At 41.4% G+C, this 17,364-nt stretch overlaps 1 protein-coding gene across 1 annotated transcript; it reads right to left on the reverse strand.

The window, feature by feature from the left end:
• Window positions 1-1,063: 1,063 nt before the first annotated feature.
• On the reverse strand, window positions 1,064-17,126 carry alpl (alkaline phosphatase, biomineralization associated). Its single transcript, XM_079185648.1, has 12 exons — window positions 17,007-17,126; window positions 14,497-14,663; window positions 10,993-11,112; window positions 9,615-9,730; window positions 8,358-8,532; window positions 7,073-7,248; window positions 6,338-6,478; window positions 6,116-6,185; window positions 5,843-5,977; window positions 2,842-3,033; window positions 2,604-2,723; window positions 1,064-1,950 (listed from the first exon to the last, which is right to left on the reverse strand). Exons 2-12 carry the CDS (start codon window positions 14,567-14,569, stop codon window positions 1,685-1,687), a joined length of 1,584 nt encoding a protein of 527 aa, XP_079041774.1. The 5' UTR covers window positions 14,570-14,663; window positions 17,007-17,126; the 3' UTR covers window positions 1,064-1,684.
• Window positions 17,127-17,364: the final 238 nt, after the last annotated feature.

A 17,364-nucleotide genomic window follows, 5' to 3' on the forward strand; every position in this document is an offset into this window, starting at 1 on the left:
ACAACATATGTGACACTCTGAAAGAAGGATGTTCACTGAGGTATTTCTGTCGTGTGACGAATCCTAAATCCGTGTGAAGTTTTACATGTGGGAAAAACCACAAAACTGTGTCATTGAAGTAACGTCTGTACAAAACCACTTCTTTTCAGCGATCAGCCTATTTTTGGTCTAGTGTCAGAAAGCTTCATTCCTTCATAAACGCAATTCTTATTGTTACATTTTGCTCTGTAAAAATATTCGAAAGAGATTAAAAACTACCCTTCGGGGACTGGCATTAAGAAATGACTTTGCAACTCTACCGTACTTGTAATGGTAATTTTTTACGTAGTATATATTTCTACTTTATTAGTATATATTTCTACTCAGTATATCGTGTTAATGCATGAGTAATTTTGCTCTGAACTTTGTTGAACTTCACCGTTTCTCTGTTGTGCAAAAGAAGACTTCTCCCTTGCCTGTTCACATAGATAACTAACTGTGTTGTATGAGAATATTACAGCACCAAGGCCATCAGGCTGCTTGTTTTGGTTGGTGGTTGTTTTTGTTCATTGTTGTTCCTATCAGTCTGAGACCAAAAGTCTGTAACCTTGGCCATCGGCCCTCACTTTTGCTCATTCTGTATAAAGAAAGCTTGTTCACTTTTTTCTTGGTTCTTCCTCACTGAGACTGAACGAATTCTGTTGTGATGATTGAACCTTCTCTGCGCAGAGAATAAATACTGAAAAGACAACCTGGTTTTTGGTATTATGTTTTTCAGCATTAAAAGACTCACGCAAAGCGGGTATAGGAATATTTTCCACAACATACTCGACTTAAAAAGGGACTTAACTTTTCAAGTTTTGTTTTTATTTTCTTGTTTTTGTTTTTTACTGATGTCTCAAATTTCCCCGCTGTGGGACTAATAAAGGATTATCTTATCTTATTTTAAGTAGACCTGGGCACAGATGAACCGTACCCAGGTAGAGTGTTCACACAAATCTTAAACAAACTGGACTTTAGGAGTTTAACAATGTTTAGGAGAAGTTTAAAACCAATACTGTTGCAACAAAACTGACAAAAGATGATCAGAACACATTTCTTTTATTGGTTAAGAGGTTTTACAACTTCTGTTATTGGACACAACAATGGTAGGTGGGCTTTTTCATGACAAGAAATATATTCCTTTTACTCTTGCCTCTGGTTCCGGCATAAATTTTGTCCATCGAAATGTGCCCTTTTGAACGCTCCATAATTACATGAGAGATCTTTTGCAAGTTTATGAGGTAGATTATGTTATCTGCACATTTAAAATATTAAACATATATTCAATATTTGCAAATTCAATCTAACCTAAAGGGTTTACATTTTACAAGGAGACTTAATGGGTCCTAAAACCCTTAACAAAAACAAACTATTCAATGGACAAATCACAACTGAGATCTCTGATTTTGTGGTGATCTCTGCAACACCACTTTTCATTTCAGTGCATCAAGGGGGATCAATTCTTTTGTATTTTTTTCCATATTTGCCTGAACTGCCTAAAACCGACATCCCTATGCTTTTCTCAATTCATTTTCATAACAAAAACAGAAACAGTGGTCCTATGATCAAGATAGCTTAGAGTAGAATTAGAAAATTTTAAAAAAATTTATAAATTGAAATGTATGAAGTGTTATGAATAGGTTGAGGACTATCAGGGGGGAGGTCAGCACAGAATTCGGGTGACTGTGAGAAGGGCTGCCATGCTGGAGAGGACGGGGCGTAAACCGGCAGACCCGCTGCTTGAGAAACAGTGTTCCCTGTTCTGGCCGATACAGGCTGCGTACGCCATCACGTGGGGGATGTAGTTCTGCTCGTGGACCCCATGCAGCAGGTGAGCCAGGGGACCTTTAGCAAACACAGCTACATCTTCTCCTCCATGAGTCTCCATGCTCAGAGGTACAGCTGCCTGGGCCTGGTAGTTGTTTTCCTCTGAGAGGCAGGGGCAAAGAGAAAAGGTTGTTGTTTTTAATTCCTGAAGCATGGAGGGAAAAAGTCCACCGCAAAGTTAACGGTTCCCTGTGGAGCCAATGGTTTCACACGATTTTACTGATCTACAGGTGGCGGTAACTGGCCAAGTAATGCACATGGCTGTGCAACAAAGCATGGAAGAAGAAGACCAAAAGTAAACATGGATGTAAAAAAAAAAGTTGGCTTTTCAAATGTCTTATGGGGAAGGAAATGCATTCGTAACACATTTGTTAGAACTCCAGAAAACATAGACGAAAATACATTTTGGTGAGTAACACTGAACGTAAATATAACTTGTGTTGATTCATAAGAAAACTCCACAGGGCACCTTTTAATTTTAGTTATGCAGCATTAATCTGAGATTATCTCGTAACTTGTGTTACAAGTCATTCTGTGTCAAGACAGAGCAATCCTCTTACTAAGTCATGTTTACTCAAACTAGGAATGTCTCCTCCTCTGCAATAGTTTCATCCTTGTATGACTAAAATAACTTGTGATATTACAATATCTACCATTATAAAGTTATTTTTGGGGAATCATAAAAAAATACACAATTATTTTTGAAAGTCAATGAAGTTTAGTTATGGCAATCTGTCCTTCTTGATATTACTCACGGTAGTCAACAGTGGAGACATTCTCCCTCGCGCCGTTAATAAGCTTGTAACCTGGTCCGTTCCCATATATGATGGAGGTGAAGGGCTTCTGGTCAACATCACTCAGCATTGGGGCCAGACCTGTGGATGCATTGAGCCCCATCATCACAACAGAACCAGACCTGAAAATGTAACTTACAGCACTAAACATGTGGTACGACAACGATACACACAGTACCGAATGCACATCATTACGTACCAAATATTGTGTTTCCTCTGACTGTGTAGCCCCCGAAGTTGAACACATGAGAATGATCAGCAGTAACTATTGTCAGTGTGTCATGGATGCTGGTCAAGCGGTCTGCCAGACCGATGGCCCTGTCCATTTCCACAGTTTCATGAAGAGCCTGCTTGGCCTTGCCCTCGTGGTGTCCGTGATCAATGCGTCCTCCTGACAGAGGGGCAAATATTTCCAGTTCGCTGTTAAAGACACAGTGAAATTTCTAATCCAGTTTTTCTGTGTTAATTGTTCATTTATCTCTTGAGGTAACATTGATGTATCCAGTCAAATTTGATGTGGGGCAACTAGCTAACCCCACCTATCATATAAAACCGCACTTGACTGCTAACTGGTGTCTAGCTAGCGCAGAAAAATCATAGTAAGTGGTGCGTGTTTGGATTCCAGCGTACAAAAACGTACATTTCCATTCCATTATATTACATTACAGTCATTTAGCAGACGCTTTTATCCAAAGCAACTTACAATTCAGATTCTATCACATTTCTACACCGTAGGCACAGCTACGGGAGCAATTTTGGGGTTAAGTGTCTTGCTCAAGGACACATCGACATGCGACTAGCAGACCCGGAGGCGGGGATCAATCCACTTAGCCACAGTCGCCCCATGTCTAAATCATTATTTTACCTTTATTCTCTTCTTTTTGATTTAACAACACAGGTAAAGAGGGCTGGGTGGAGGTTAACAGTCCTACAACTTCATATCGCGTAACAACATTGAGGATTTGATTTAAATCCTTTTTATAACTATACTACTGGCTACATATTCGGTTTGAATAGTATTGTTAAAATGTCACATTACAACCGCTAAAGATGCCCGAACTCCTGTTTCACTGGGTCTATTAATGTTGGGCTATTCTTTAAAAAAAGTAGTTTGTATGACATGTCGTGCGACCATGGCTGAAGCTGTTCGATCACTCAGAAAGTCTTTCTAAAAAGGCAATACTGGAGCTAGTGCCAAAGTATTTGTCTGAAGAATTAAAAATAAGACAACTTGAGAGGGAAGTTCAAACTGTGCTTACTGTCTTCTCTCCATAAACCTGACGGGTCGCTGCGTGAATGGGGCATGCTTGTCAGATTGTCGTTTTTTTAATGGTCCCACTATTTTGTCGTCTAAAAGGTTTGAGGGCCTTCTTTCACCTTCTTTCAGACGGTATTCAACGATCGGTCAAGCACTCTGTTTGATACATACTGACCCCCTTTTTTTCTCGCTCAGTCTGGCTGAACAGTCACTGTCATACTTGCAGGTGATTGACTGTAATCATGCTTCATGCACATAGTTATCAACACCACAACCTTCCTGTGCCTTCTGTTCCTCATATTGTTCTGGCCTTGAACATTCACAGATTTCTCAGTACTTGTTCCAATGATAATGATAAGACCAATACAGACCTTTTGTGCGAATGCCTCATGTTTTCTCTTCTCCTACATAAACTGCCTAGAATAACCAGCAACAGAAATATTTTAAACCACAAACTATAATGTTTCTCAGTTTTCATGGTTGATAATTGCTGTCTTATCAGTGTTGTCCCTTCCTCTGAGTCCTTGTCTGCTTTGCCTTTGATATGTTGTGGCTTTTATGTATTCATTTTATGTTATCTGCGGCAAAATGTGTTTCCTTCAAGGGATAATTAAGTGAAGGGAAGTTGGCAGCAAGACTTGAGAAATAGCTGCTTTTAAACTCTCTGGCTGAAGGACGACGGGCCACCCTGCTAGCGTATGTTTACAAAGCTGCCTACTTCTCGAAAAGAATGGATTCAAGCTGTTGTTAACATGCTCCTTGTAAAAGTAATTCAAAGGTTTGATGGACGTTTTCTTGTGTAAACTTAGCTATAAGTGAACCATCCATCCATTATCTTCTGCTTATCTGTGGTCGGATCGCAGGCTTGCCAGGGGTCCCTCTCCCCAGCAACGTTTTCCAGCTCTTCCTGGGCGACTCCAAAGTGTTCCCAGGCAAGATATCAATCTCTCCAGCAGTGTTCTGGGTCTACCCCTGGCCTCTTTACTAGTTGGATGTGCCCAGAAAACCTCTAAAGAGAGGCATCAATGAGTGCATCTTGATCAGATGCCACCTCAGCTGACATAAAGTAGCAAGAGCTACTCACCCTATCCTTAAGCCCAGCCACCCCAAGGTAGTCTACGTCCTGGTCCATTTTACCCTCACTGGTGAACAAGACAATCCACCGTTTTCTTATTCACATCCTGACCGCTTCACATTTGGCTGCAAACTGCCCCAATGCGTGCTGAAGGTCACCGCCTGATGGAGCCAACAGAACCACATCATCTGCAAAGAGCAGAAGAGAAGTCCCCAAACTGGACACTCACCTTCCACACACCTTTTGATCCTGTTCATGAAAATCCCTAACAGATCGATGACAAGGGACCACTCTGGCGGAGGCCAACATCCACTGGAGACATGTTTGACTGATCATACACACACAGGATGGCTTGTAGCAACGATTTTGGTACCCCATATTCTCCCAGTAGCTTTGTGATGTCTCTTAAAACAGCTTTTTCTTGTTTCTCTTTTTCATTCTCCACGGCATTGCTGGCAAACCGCAAACTAAGTCATGCTTTCCTCTTTGAAGTAAGTCAGCAGATGTCAGTGATTAAATTATTTTATTTTTGTGGAACAAAAGTGAAAGTGAAAAAAACACCCTCTAACGCCTGTAAAGATCCCTAATACTTTCATCACCAACAAACTGAGCTTGATCTCCTTCTTTTCATCACAGTTTCAGAAAGAAAGCAAACAAGTGTTTTACTATTTCTTTAATAATTTTTTTTTTTTTAAATAATGTTGGGTTGCAACTGTATTAGAAGGCCTTAAGGGATATTTACTATAGAAATCTGCAATGTCACCAACAGAAACTAAGATTTGACTTAGTCAGGAGATAAGGCTGACAGATCTTTGTGAAACCGGTCCGACGCCAAAAGATGACCTTCCAATTTCACCACAAGCTTACCTTCGACAAGCAGGTAAAATCCATTGGGGTTCTTCCTAAGGACCTTGATGGCCACTTCCACCATCTCTGTCAGCGAGGGATCAGTTTCACTGTTCCTCTCCAAGTCGTACGGCAAATCCATAGGTTCAAAGAGACCTGGAACAACAGAAGGCACGGTTCAAGGAGAAATAGGATATGAAACGCAGAAAATAAGCCTACAGCAAATACATACACGTATGGCTCTTCATTTACACTTCAATGAGAGTTTCATAATTACTGAGACTGGAAACTCACCCAATAAGTAATCCACGCTATTAGGGTTCAGTGATAAGAGCTGCTTCTTGTTCCATACATAATGACCTTTCTGCACAAAGACACAAATGTACAGCACAACAACAATGTGAGTGACAGCACTGCAGACACTTTGAACTCCTAAATATGGAAATTGAATTGGGAAGATAAAAGAGGGAGCCGAGAAACAAGGAGAAGTAAAGAGAGGAAAGAGGAGAAATGTACTTTATTCTTCATTTTGTCAATCCACTCCTGCACCAGGTTTCTTCCGTCTTTTCGTGTGCCACTGTGCTTCGCAACGCCGGGGTACTCTACATCCGACTGGTTTTTGGGGAACATATACTTCCTCCCCCCACCAAGAATCACCTGGAAAGTCGCAAGAACAGAATAAGAAGTTGCAATCTTTTTTTATCAGCTGTAGCTAGCTAATTATTCTAATTGATTATGCAAGTTTGAAAACAAGGTTTTTCGGAATGAATGTTTCAAGCTGATTCTTTCTAAATAAGAACCCTGTAAATTGGTCTTAAATATGCACTTTATGGCTAAATAACAACATGATATCATGCTAAAGACTGAAGCTGAAGTCAGTCCTAGTACTTGCAGTATGATAAGTAGAAATGCTTGTTTACTAGGACATATGTGGTTAGATTAATGCTTTATTGTTCATATTGTCAAACAGTACGTTTCAATTAGAGATGAGGCTTTTAGGATTAACATATAATTAACTCTAAGTTTGTCTGAGGTTGCTGGAGCATAAACTTTTTATTTGTGTGTAATGTTTAACTCCAGAAACTGGTTACACTATTTGATTATTCCAATGTTGGTACTCTTTCAGGTGACAAAACATAAGAAAGTGCCATTTAAATAAATAAAAGTCATCACTTGAAACTCTGAGGGGTTTTTCTAGTGAAACTTGATAATAACTTGTATATTAGAAATTGAATAATACTTTTAACTCACATCAATGTTGGGAATATTTTCAAAGAGTTGTCTGGCGATATCTTTGCAGCCGTCCTTCAGTGCTTCAGCTGGCAACTCACTGTCGGAGTACCAGTCTCTGTCCACGCAGTGGGCGTACGCAGCACTGGGAGTCGCATGGTTGACTCGGGTCGTCGTCACTATTCCCACTGACTTGCCTGAAGTGGATACACACACATGCACACACAGGCAGCTGTCTGAATGAGGGCTAAGCATTTTTATTTATCAAAATATATGTATTTTACATTGCAATTTTATTGCATAGTGCCACCTGAAAATGCTGGTTTTGCACATACCTAGTCTGAACAACATTGTGTAACAGTAATGTCCACCAATGATCAATGAACCTTTTACTTAAGGCATAACCAAACTATTTGTCAGTTAATCAATCTTCTGGATGTAAAAAGTACAACTTTAAAGGCAAAACCAGCAGAGGAAAGTCTTGTAAAATGATGGAAATAACTTTTCACATTTCTATTTGCTCTGTGCAGAGGGTCAGCTGCTGCCTGTCGTGTTTCTCCGAGGAACAATTGGATTTTTTATTATCTGTGACCCGTGAACCCACACATACCCTGACCCTCACCCACTTCTAACTTATCCCCACCACCTCCCTCTGAAAATCCATGGAACTCAGTCCTTTCCTTCTTTGTGGTGCATTTCGTCTGTGTTGTGTTACACAAGAAGCAGATTGCACAACACCGTGATGTATCCTTGAAGGGTAAAAACCAGATGTCATTCTTTGGGACATCTGTCAGTGTTTTAATCAAAACTTTTTTCATGAGATTTGGCTCTGTGTTGTGTTCTGACTTCATGGACTCAGCACTGAACTGATTCATGATATTGAAGCCACTTGTAGACCCATGTGCAAATGGTTTTAATCAAGGATGCAGTAAAAAAAAAAGCTTCATAGCAAGGGTGGCCAGATAGAGATTTTCAAAAAGAATGTTTGGTTCAAAACGTATCTCTTGGAATTTTAAATGAGGATACATCCATAAATAACTTTTTTGGGTTAAGTTGCTGTCAACTCTGAGGATAAGTTTGGTTCAAAGGCAGAAAAAGGGATTGAGCAGAGTGGAAAAACATGTATTAAGAGCATCACTTTGAATGTATTCCCACTTTCCATTAATGCCGCATTCAACTACAACAACATGTAGGTTTTCCTCGGTCATGAAACGTATGATAATTGATTACAAAAATTACAATTCAGCATCTCAGTCCCTGTAGATGGAGAAACGTCTGTGTTACGTTTTATTTAATCTCACTCTACCTGCATCCTTAGCCCATCTGAGGATGGAGGTGACCTCATTGCCCTGTGTGGTGTTACATTGGGATCGGACAGCAGCTGCACTCACGCCCACCGTGCCCTCGTTGGCCTTGACCCCGCAGAGGTAAGCTGTGGCGGTGCCGGCGCTGTCTGGCACCTGAGCGTTAGTGTTGTATGTCTGCAGAGTTAAACGCCATTGACAATTGTCAGAATTCAAATATCAAACAGGATTGTTAATAGTCTTTCTGAAGTGCTTGTGATGGGGGGTGTGTGTGTTGTCATGTGTTGGGACATGACACTTTAATTCCTACAATAGCAGAGTGTTTAAATGCTGAGTCAAACGATCAAAACCAACAGTGTGTCATTCTGTGCATATATGAGAAGCAAGTGTTACGTCACATTTAGTATAAATAGTGTGCCAGTATGGGATTCTGAGCAGAGCCTTTGTTTACTTGTTTTCTTTTTTTTTATTACAACTCAATGTTGCAGCTGTTCGTAGGATGTGTTAAGTTCTCTTTCAGTAGAATATCAGCAGGAACAGTGTTAGATGCACAGCGCATCATGTTACGCACAGCAAGTACCCTCATTAATTAGGCCTATTCAAATCTTTCTTCTATGATTCTCCCACACATTGTTCATACATTGAGATCATTTGTATTGTGTCCAACTTTTTTACTTAAAGCAAATCTCCAAACACTGTTCTCCTGTGGATTATCCAAATAGATTTGGTTTGTCAACCATATTATTGCTGGAGGTTCTCGGTGCGGTTTTTCTTCACTTGTATTTGTAACCCGATGGGACTAACTGGATGCTGCCTTTTTAATCAACTAATTAAAATAGAAGTAGTAAATAGTATTAAGGACACATATTTTTATATGTCCACTTCATGCTAGAGCTGGCATTAGGTGCATGTGTGTGTTTTAAATAGTTTTTGGACAACAATGGGAGTCTATAAATTATTTCTGGCTTTGGCTGCACAGACAACACTTGTTAGTCGGACCACTTAATTGTTGCTTTTTGTCTTTTCATGCGAATAAAGATAGAAAAATAAAGACCATCACCAGACTCATTTAAAGCCAGTATTTGCTAATGATTCCTGAGGTGTAAATAATCAATTTACTCTAATAGTCCTTTTATCAAATCTATAACATAATACACAGACCAGTGTGACGTGACACACTGAATGACCTTGTTTAATGGCCACAGCACGATCAATACATTGGGCCATGTTGCACATATATAATAATAACCAAGTCAGACCTTGGCCAAAGACACAAAGGGGAACTTGTCCATCTCCAGCTGCGTCTCTTCTCCACTCTGTCCGTTCAGCTGACCCTTCAGTATTCGAGCAGCTGTCACCGTGGGAACGCCCATCCCTAAACACCAAAAGCAGGTCCACCATTAGGATTGCATTAGTTTTCCCTCAGGGCGGGAAACAAAGCACCTGCACATGAGCAACACTTTTCATCCACTAATGTGCTCAGTACGCAACACATGAAAGAGTGTTGCTTTCTTTGACATTCTAGAACAAGGCGGCTGCTGTTAGGCAAAACATTTTCTTGGATAAAAATTACTTCAAAAACAAAAACAGAGATCAACAAAACAGATACTTTTTAGGTCACAGAAAGAAAGGAACATCTGTAGTTAATCTGCAGCATGCAGGATGTTAACGTCCATGATTCTTTTTTGTTTCCTGAAATTAAAGATAATAACAGGGAAATATAAGAAACCGTTTAAAATGCTCATTGGTAAGTCCTGATCTTGTCTTGCGATAAGCCACACCTTTCTTGTATTGTATATAAGCTGAAAAACAAATTGTGTTACCATTGGCCCCATGTCTGGGGTGATCACTGAAAATAAAGTTGAAGTCGGTTCCGTTCCACAAAAGCCTGAGGCTCAGAGGTACACAAAGGACACAGTTTGTGCATTTGAGTCACGATTCCTGTGAGTCCTGTGATTTTCTTGCCTAAACGCAGACAATGTCTGGGAAACATTTTCCAGTTATACAATCACTCCCTGCTTTTTTTTTTTTAAGATGGTGCCTGTTATTTTGTAACTACTCTGTCTCAACCCCACCACTCCACTCGGATGTGACATGACCGGGCGTGCAGCAGTGTGCAAGAATGTAATGTTGTGTCTATAGTCTGAACAGAGAGATAGAGAGAGAGAGAGAGAGAGAGAGAGAGAGAGAGAGAGAGAGAGAGAGCAGAGACCAGATGGAGGATAAAAAGTTTTTGTGTGACCGATGAGCGGCCCAGCACAAACAGAAGCCCAGTGATCTGGTGGCAGCACAGTTGTTTTGTTTGCTGCTATTCATTCACCCTGCGTGTTAGAAGAAATTTGAAAAATCTCATTCATTTGCTGAATGAATAGCATTCAGCAAATGAATGCTATTTGCACATACCTTCACAAGATCCTCTGTATCATCATTTCAGCTTCAATAAAACTGTTGGCACGGCTCCATAATTAATATTATTATATTATAAACAACAAACGGGAAAATTGTGTCTTTCCTAATGAACTTACTGCAATTCAAATCCTTCTGCACTAAAGTAACCTTCCACCTTTTAAGTGGATTTACACAGCAATTGGAGACATTTTCCATTAATTAGGAAGTAAACATAAAGATTTTTTTTACCATCTCCGAGGAAGAGGATGAGATTCTTTGCTTTGTTTATGTTGAGATTTTGCAGCGTCAGAGCGTTCTTCAGAGTCCGCTGGGCCCACTTATTCCAAAACTTGGGATCCTTCTCTTGTTCTGTGTATTAGAAAGACACAAGTCTGGTTAGCTTCGGATAGAAAGTCAGAGGATGAAAACCGCCCGTTATAATTTCCTCCAGCCCAAGGTGAGGGCTTCATGAGAACCAACAAAGTAGATTACCAAATGGGACGCCATTTCCATAATTATTCATCTTTAAAGTGGAAAGTTTGTAGTGCAGTCCATCAGAGGTGGCGACCGCCTTAATAAGTTACTTCAGAGAGGGATATGCTGGATTTTAAAACTTGATGCTATTGTGTATCCAGGTCTTAATCCGGCTTTTTTTTTTAACAAGCTTAGTCCCTCCATTGTTGTTGCTGTTATTGTAGCTATTTCATTGTTATGACTGTAATCATCACTGTGACTTTGAACTTCTTTTCCAAGCCTACATAAGGCATATTTATGTTGTGATATGCTGGTGTAATTTAGCCTCCTGGTCATTTGTTGGCTTTAAAAGGAATCATACTCATTGTATGTATGTAGGAGGTTAAGAAATATTGACTGTTAAGAAAATGTGCACCAATAAACTTTTTGGATGTAAATTGGTTGTTTCTTTTTTACTGCCATGTATTATAGGTTATTGTAGAACTTTTTGTTAAGTTCAATAAATTGATAAATGTAATTAAAATGAACATACCTTTTTAATTCAGCTGAAATAGAGTTGCAAGTTAAAACAACTACCCTAAGCAGTTCAATCAATTAACAAATCCAAATGAACCGAACTAAGGCACAAGTTTACACAACAAGGGATATTTAATCAAGATGACATTTGGTGAAGTTCAAAGAACAAATTCTATTAGTTCACTGAACTTAGAATTTTAAGGCAGCCCTTTAAGTCATATTTTTAAGTTGAAACAACATGTTATATTTTACAGTGTATGCGCAACAACAATCAGCGTCTTATGCGCTGGTCACTGCTGCTCCAAGATTTTAACATCGAGATTCATCACATTAAAGGAATGGATAATGTTGTAGCGGATGCGTTGTCCCGTGTAGGGTGTTGAGAAAACATTTCTTGGCGAGAACAAATGTTTGATCTTTGGGGGGGTGTTATGACTGCGAGTCATAATATAGGATTGTATACGTTGTGTGCCTCCCTGCCTGAGGGTGGGGCTGTGTATTGTGACAGTTTTCTGTGTATCCTGTAGGTGACAGGTGATTTGACTGGGGACTCATGAGGCGGGACATAAGAAGGCACCTGTGGAGGCCGGCCGTCTCTCTCTCTCTCTCTTCTCTCCGGCTCCCAACCGGACCGCTGCATCGGAAACGGATCGGGGCAACCGCCCTAGTACATTCTATAAACAGTCCATGTAGTGGTAGGGGTGAGCCGCTCTTTTGTTTACTCTGTTTTCTCCTGTTTTGGGTAGGCAGTTTCCTTTCAGGAGACCGGGTGTTGGTCTTGTTACCGGTGGTTGGCTCTTGTCTATAGGCAAAGTTCTGTGGGCCTTACGAGGTGGAGCGAAAGTTAAGTTATACTGATTATGTAATTAGAACGCCGGATAGGAGGAAAAAGTCCCGTGTGTGCCATGTCAACATGCTAAAATCGTATGTCATCCGTGATAACTCTAACATGCCATCTGCGGTTTCTGTGCCATGTATATCCCCTGCGGTGACTGTGGCGTCACCACCATCCCGTCCCGAGGAGAACGGGTTGCGTGAGCCCCTTGTATCGGTGCCGTGTCCGCGACTGGAGAACTCTCAAATTTTGGGTAAAATAGAGGAGCATTTGTCCTATTTGTCAGATCCGGCAAAAGGTGATATTTGTGACCTCATTCGCGGCTATGCATCAATATTTGGTGACAAACTCACTCAAACCACAGTATTACAGCATGATGTGGATGTTGGTGAAAGCAAGCCCATTAAGCAGCATGCATACCGTGTCAATCCAGTGAAGAGGGCTGTCATGCAGAAAGAGGTTGAGTATCTCCTGGCAAATGGGTTGGCTGTGCCCAGTTCCAGTCCATGGAGCTCGCCTTCGCTTCTGGTTCCCAAATCTGACCAAACACCTCGTTTCTGTAACGATTACCGCAAGGTGAACGCAGTCACCACGCCAGACTCATTCCCCCTCCCACGCATGGATGATTGTGTGGATCGAGTGGGATCTGCCAAGTTTGTCACTAAATTGGACCTATTGAAGGGATACTGGCAGGTTCCCCTTTCACCGCGTGCAGCCGAGGTTTCCGCTTTTGTCACACCTGATCATTTCCTTCAGTACACTGTCATGCCCTTCGGGTTAAGAAATGCACCTGCCACTTTCCAGAGGTTAATGAATACGGTTCTTTTGAGGGTTAAGAACTGTGAGGCATACCTCGACGATTGTTATTGTTATTGTGTAGGGTGTTGAGAAAACATTTCTTGGCGAGAACAAATGTTTGATCTTTGGGGGGGTGTTATGACTGCGAGTCATAATATAGGATTGTATACGCTGTGTGCCTCCCTGCCTGAGGGTGGGGCTGTCTATTGTGACAGTTTTCTGTGTATCCTGTAGGTGACAGGTGATTGAACTGGGGACTCATGAGGCGGGACATAAGAAGGCACCTGTGGAGGCCGGCCGTCTCTCTCTCTCTTCTCTCCGGCTCCCAACCGGACCGCTGCATCGGAAACGGATCGGGGCAACCGCCCTAGTACATTCTATAAACAGTCCATGTAGTGGTCGGGGTTCTCCTCTTGTGACTTTTTAACTGATATGTCCTACAGTAAACTAATCAAGGCATTTAAACTACATTGTGGGCTCGGGGCGTTTGTGCCTGAAATAAGCTCAAAGGCTTTCCTTTGTTCTATTGTGTCTTCGTATGTCTTGTTTTATGGGACTAACAGTCCAAAACCCCCAAATATTCTGTTTACTATCATGTATGACAAGGAACATGATCAGATCCTCACAATTGAAAGCTTAAACCAGCAAACTTTTAGGCATCTTTTCTTAAAAAGGACAAACTTTTTTGACTATCAACTTACTTTTCTGTCTATCGACTTATTGTGTAATCATCGCAGCTCTAATTCTCACCAAATCAGTCAAATCATCTAAAAGTGACATACAATGTCACATATTCTACACATTTGACTTTGGTCATCTCTTCTTATAAAATGTGACGACAAATACACAACTATCTCCTAAAGAGCAGCAGGGGGATCCTTTTTTGAGAAAAATGTTCTGAAACAATAAATTCCAGTTACTTTTCTTGACGTCACCTCAGCAGCAACAAATATCCAGTAAAAAACACAAACAGGAAATCTATTTTGATACGTAAACTTCCTTCAAAGGATCCAAACATTCCCCCTCACAACCTTGAAACCCTCCCGTGTGTGCTGAACATCTCCTGACGCATTACAGGCAGCTGACAGACCATTATCTTGTTGTTGCTGACTAACGACGCAGTAACTTACCAGGGAATTGCGGCTTCCCGAGACTCCCCGAAATCAGACAGGAGCAAACGATGAGCAGCGCTGTCACCTTCATGTTGTCGTCCCAGTGCGGCTGACGCGTTGCTCCAGACAGCGTTAAACGTGGCACTTTGAGACTCGGAGGATGCCTGTCTGCTGTCGCCTCACAGCTGGAGAGAGAAGAAGAACACACACTGGTTATTAAATATGTCATATTGTGATACACTGACTGACAAACATGTTTAATGTGTACTTACTCAAATGATGAATACACTTTCAGCAAAAAACACACCTCTCATTTATGCTGTATGGCTTCAAATTCTCTGTATGTGACCAATATACAGTAGATATTGAACTGGCAACTCCACTGGAGTATGAGTGGGAACTTAACAGACATTAGTAGTATTGGCTTATTCACCTTCTCTCTCATAGACTTTCTAAATAAAGAAACAGCAAATTACGGCTGGAGAATGCCAGCGGTCGGTCTGTTTTCGTGTCATCGTGTTGGGGGAAGATGTTTGTGTGTGTGTGTTGTAAAAGTGTCGGGTCCATCAGGCTTTGCAGCAGAAGCACAAGGAGAGCTTGGTAAAGTTAAGCTGGAGGCCTTGCTGTGAATGTAAGTAGTCTCAACAGGAGGCCCTTATGGGTCCTGGCCAGTCAGCCTTTCATTTGTGATTATTCACACCCTCCTCCTTTCTTCCTAGTGCTCATAGCCAAGGTCACTTTAATGGGATTGAGCTCCATCGCACCGAGAGGTTTAAGGGCCATAACAAAGCCGATTAACAGCGGATGATTGACTGGACACGTCTGGCAGTAAGGAGAAAAATACTGATACTTTTGTCACAACAAATCTATCACCGGTGCGATTCACAGAAGGCTTCTGATTGTTATTTTATTTAGTATTGACAAAGATGGGTGCAAACATCTAAATCGCCCGCTATTTTACTAATTGTGTGTCCCACAAAGCTTCTATTCTTGTAGCCGAGCCTACTACACACTATATACTATAATAAACTATACCATCTGAAAAATATTAAAATTCCAAACTCTGAGAGATCCCCTCGTCAACACATCCAAAAGTTAACTCTCACTGCTAGCTGGCATAGTTACTGGTTTAAGCAACAGGGAGGTCTGAACCAAAAGAAAACCATTGCATTAATGGATATAATCTCGAGGTACAGTATTAATCCAAAAAGGCCATGCCTGGAGCCAGTTGCTTTTACCTTTCTCCAGATGGCTAGTTAAAAGCCGCTAGGTCCGCCCAGGGGCGGCGAGCCAGCCAACCTGCAGCAAAAGAAGCAAACCAGTGCCAACACGGCCACCAGCAGGACACCAGACAGGACGGTGGTCAGGATCACATGAAGTCCCACTTCAGTCATGGTGTCACCAAGCACTTGGCTGCTCCGGTGTATCCAGCTGGTGTCGAATGAGGTGAAATTTACCCCGGCGCCAAATAAGTTCCGAGCTCCTTCCTGAGCTGGCATTGAAGCCCCTAGGCAACTTGGATATGTGTCACTTCAGCAGGCAGCAGCTCCAGCTGAAGCGAGGATTAGGCTGCTAGTTACGCTCAGGAGTGGAGGGCTGATAGATGAGAGGCTGCATGGCCTCCACAAATATTCTGTCAAAACTCCACATTTATCGGTCTGCGCCTGCTCCTCAGGCAGGCAAAGATGGTGTCCTCTTCTTCTTTTTTTTGGTTTGCTTCTCACACCAGGCTGCCTCATCCAGCCTCTTGTATGCACACAGAATAACTAACTGAATTTCACACTGGGGAGATGGGGGCATCTTACTAATTTTCTCTCTGTTTGACTGCAACTGTTTAGACAAATAAAAACATTTTTCTTTTTTTGTATCACTTTGTCAGAAACTCACTGGGTTGTGTCAGTTTAAAGTAGTGCCTCACACACTTGTCCGTGCTTCCCGAAATGTAACCTATCTGTAAAAAGTCCATGCTACATTCTGTCATTAAAAAAGAACAAAATCAGATAAATAGGGACATGATGATATTTCACTGCAGCCTCCTACACATCAAAGGGGCAAGGAATTAGTGGTGTGTGCAGGGAAACCCACGACTCCATTGCAAGCACTTCTATAATCTACCAATGTCTAAAGCACTTTAATGTTGCTTTCAAAGATGACATCATGACATCCTTGAGGCCATGACTTGAATGTATAAATTAAAACATGAATTAAAACTGTGTTTCTAAAGCCCATTGAGGACGAGCACTACATCCTTGTGAAAAACTGGATATAAAAACAGAGCTGGTCTCGGTGAAACAGAACCAAAAAAACAAACCTAGACTGGATTACTGAACATTGCATTGGAACAAGGATAGACTGGTAGCATTATGCAGAGCAGATGCTGAGAGGAAATATGCATAAACATAATGTAACAACCTGTTACTAAAATGTCAGCTGACGCTCCGACAGCGCGTTTCTCCCAAAGAAACACGTTATCTGTGTAAAACCAACGCAAATAAAATAAAATAAAGTTGTATTGTTGTTTTACTTACTGCAAGTGGCGTTTCTCCGGGACAAAAAGCTACATCCAAATATGCGTGCAGTTCATTCGGTCTTTCCCCTTGAAGTGTGTGTCCTCGTCGCTGCTTTCAGTCCTTTTTATAAGGCCACAGTTGTTCGACTCTGGCACTGGGGGTCTGAGAATAGCGGTCTGTATCCCACGAGGGAGAAAAAAAACCCTTAGAAATAACGATGCCATGCTGCTGATGCTGCTGTGGGAGTAGATAGACCGAGAGCTCCGCCTGTCTGACGACCGATGCAGTGCTTCCAGGACAGATCACCGTCATTATACTGTAACCACTAACAGTGAAATACCACAATATAAAAATACTCCATCATAAGTCAAAGTAC

Source organism: Pholis gunnellus, assembly GCF_910591455.1.
Source record: "Pholis gunnellus genome assembly, chromosome: 3".
Taxonomy (NCBI): domain Eukaryota; kingdom Metazoa; phylum Chordata; class Actinopteri; order Perciformes; family Pholidae; genus Pholis; species Pholis gunnellus.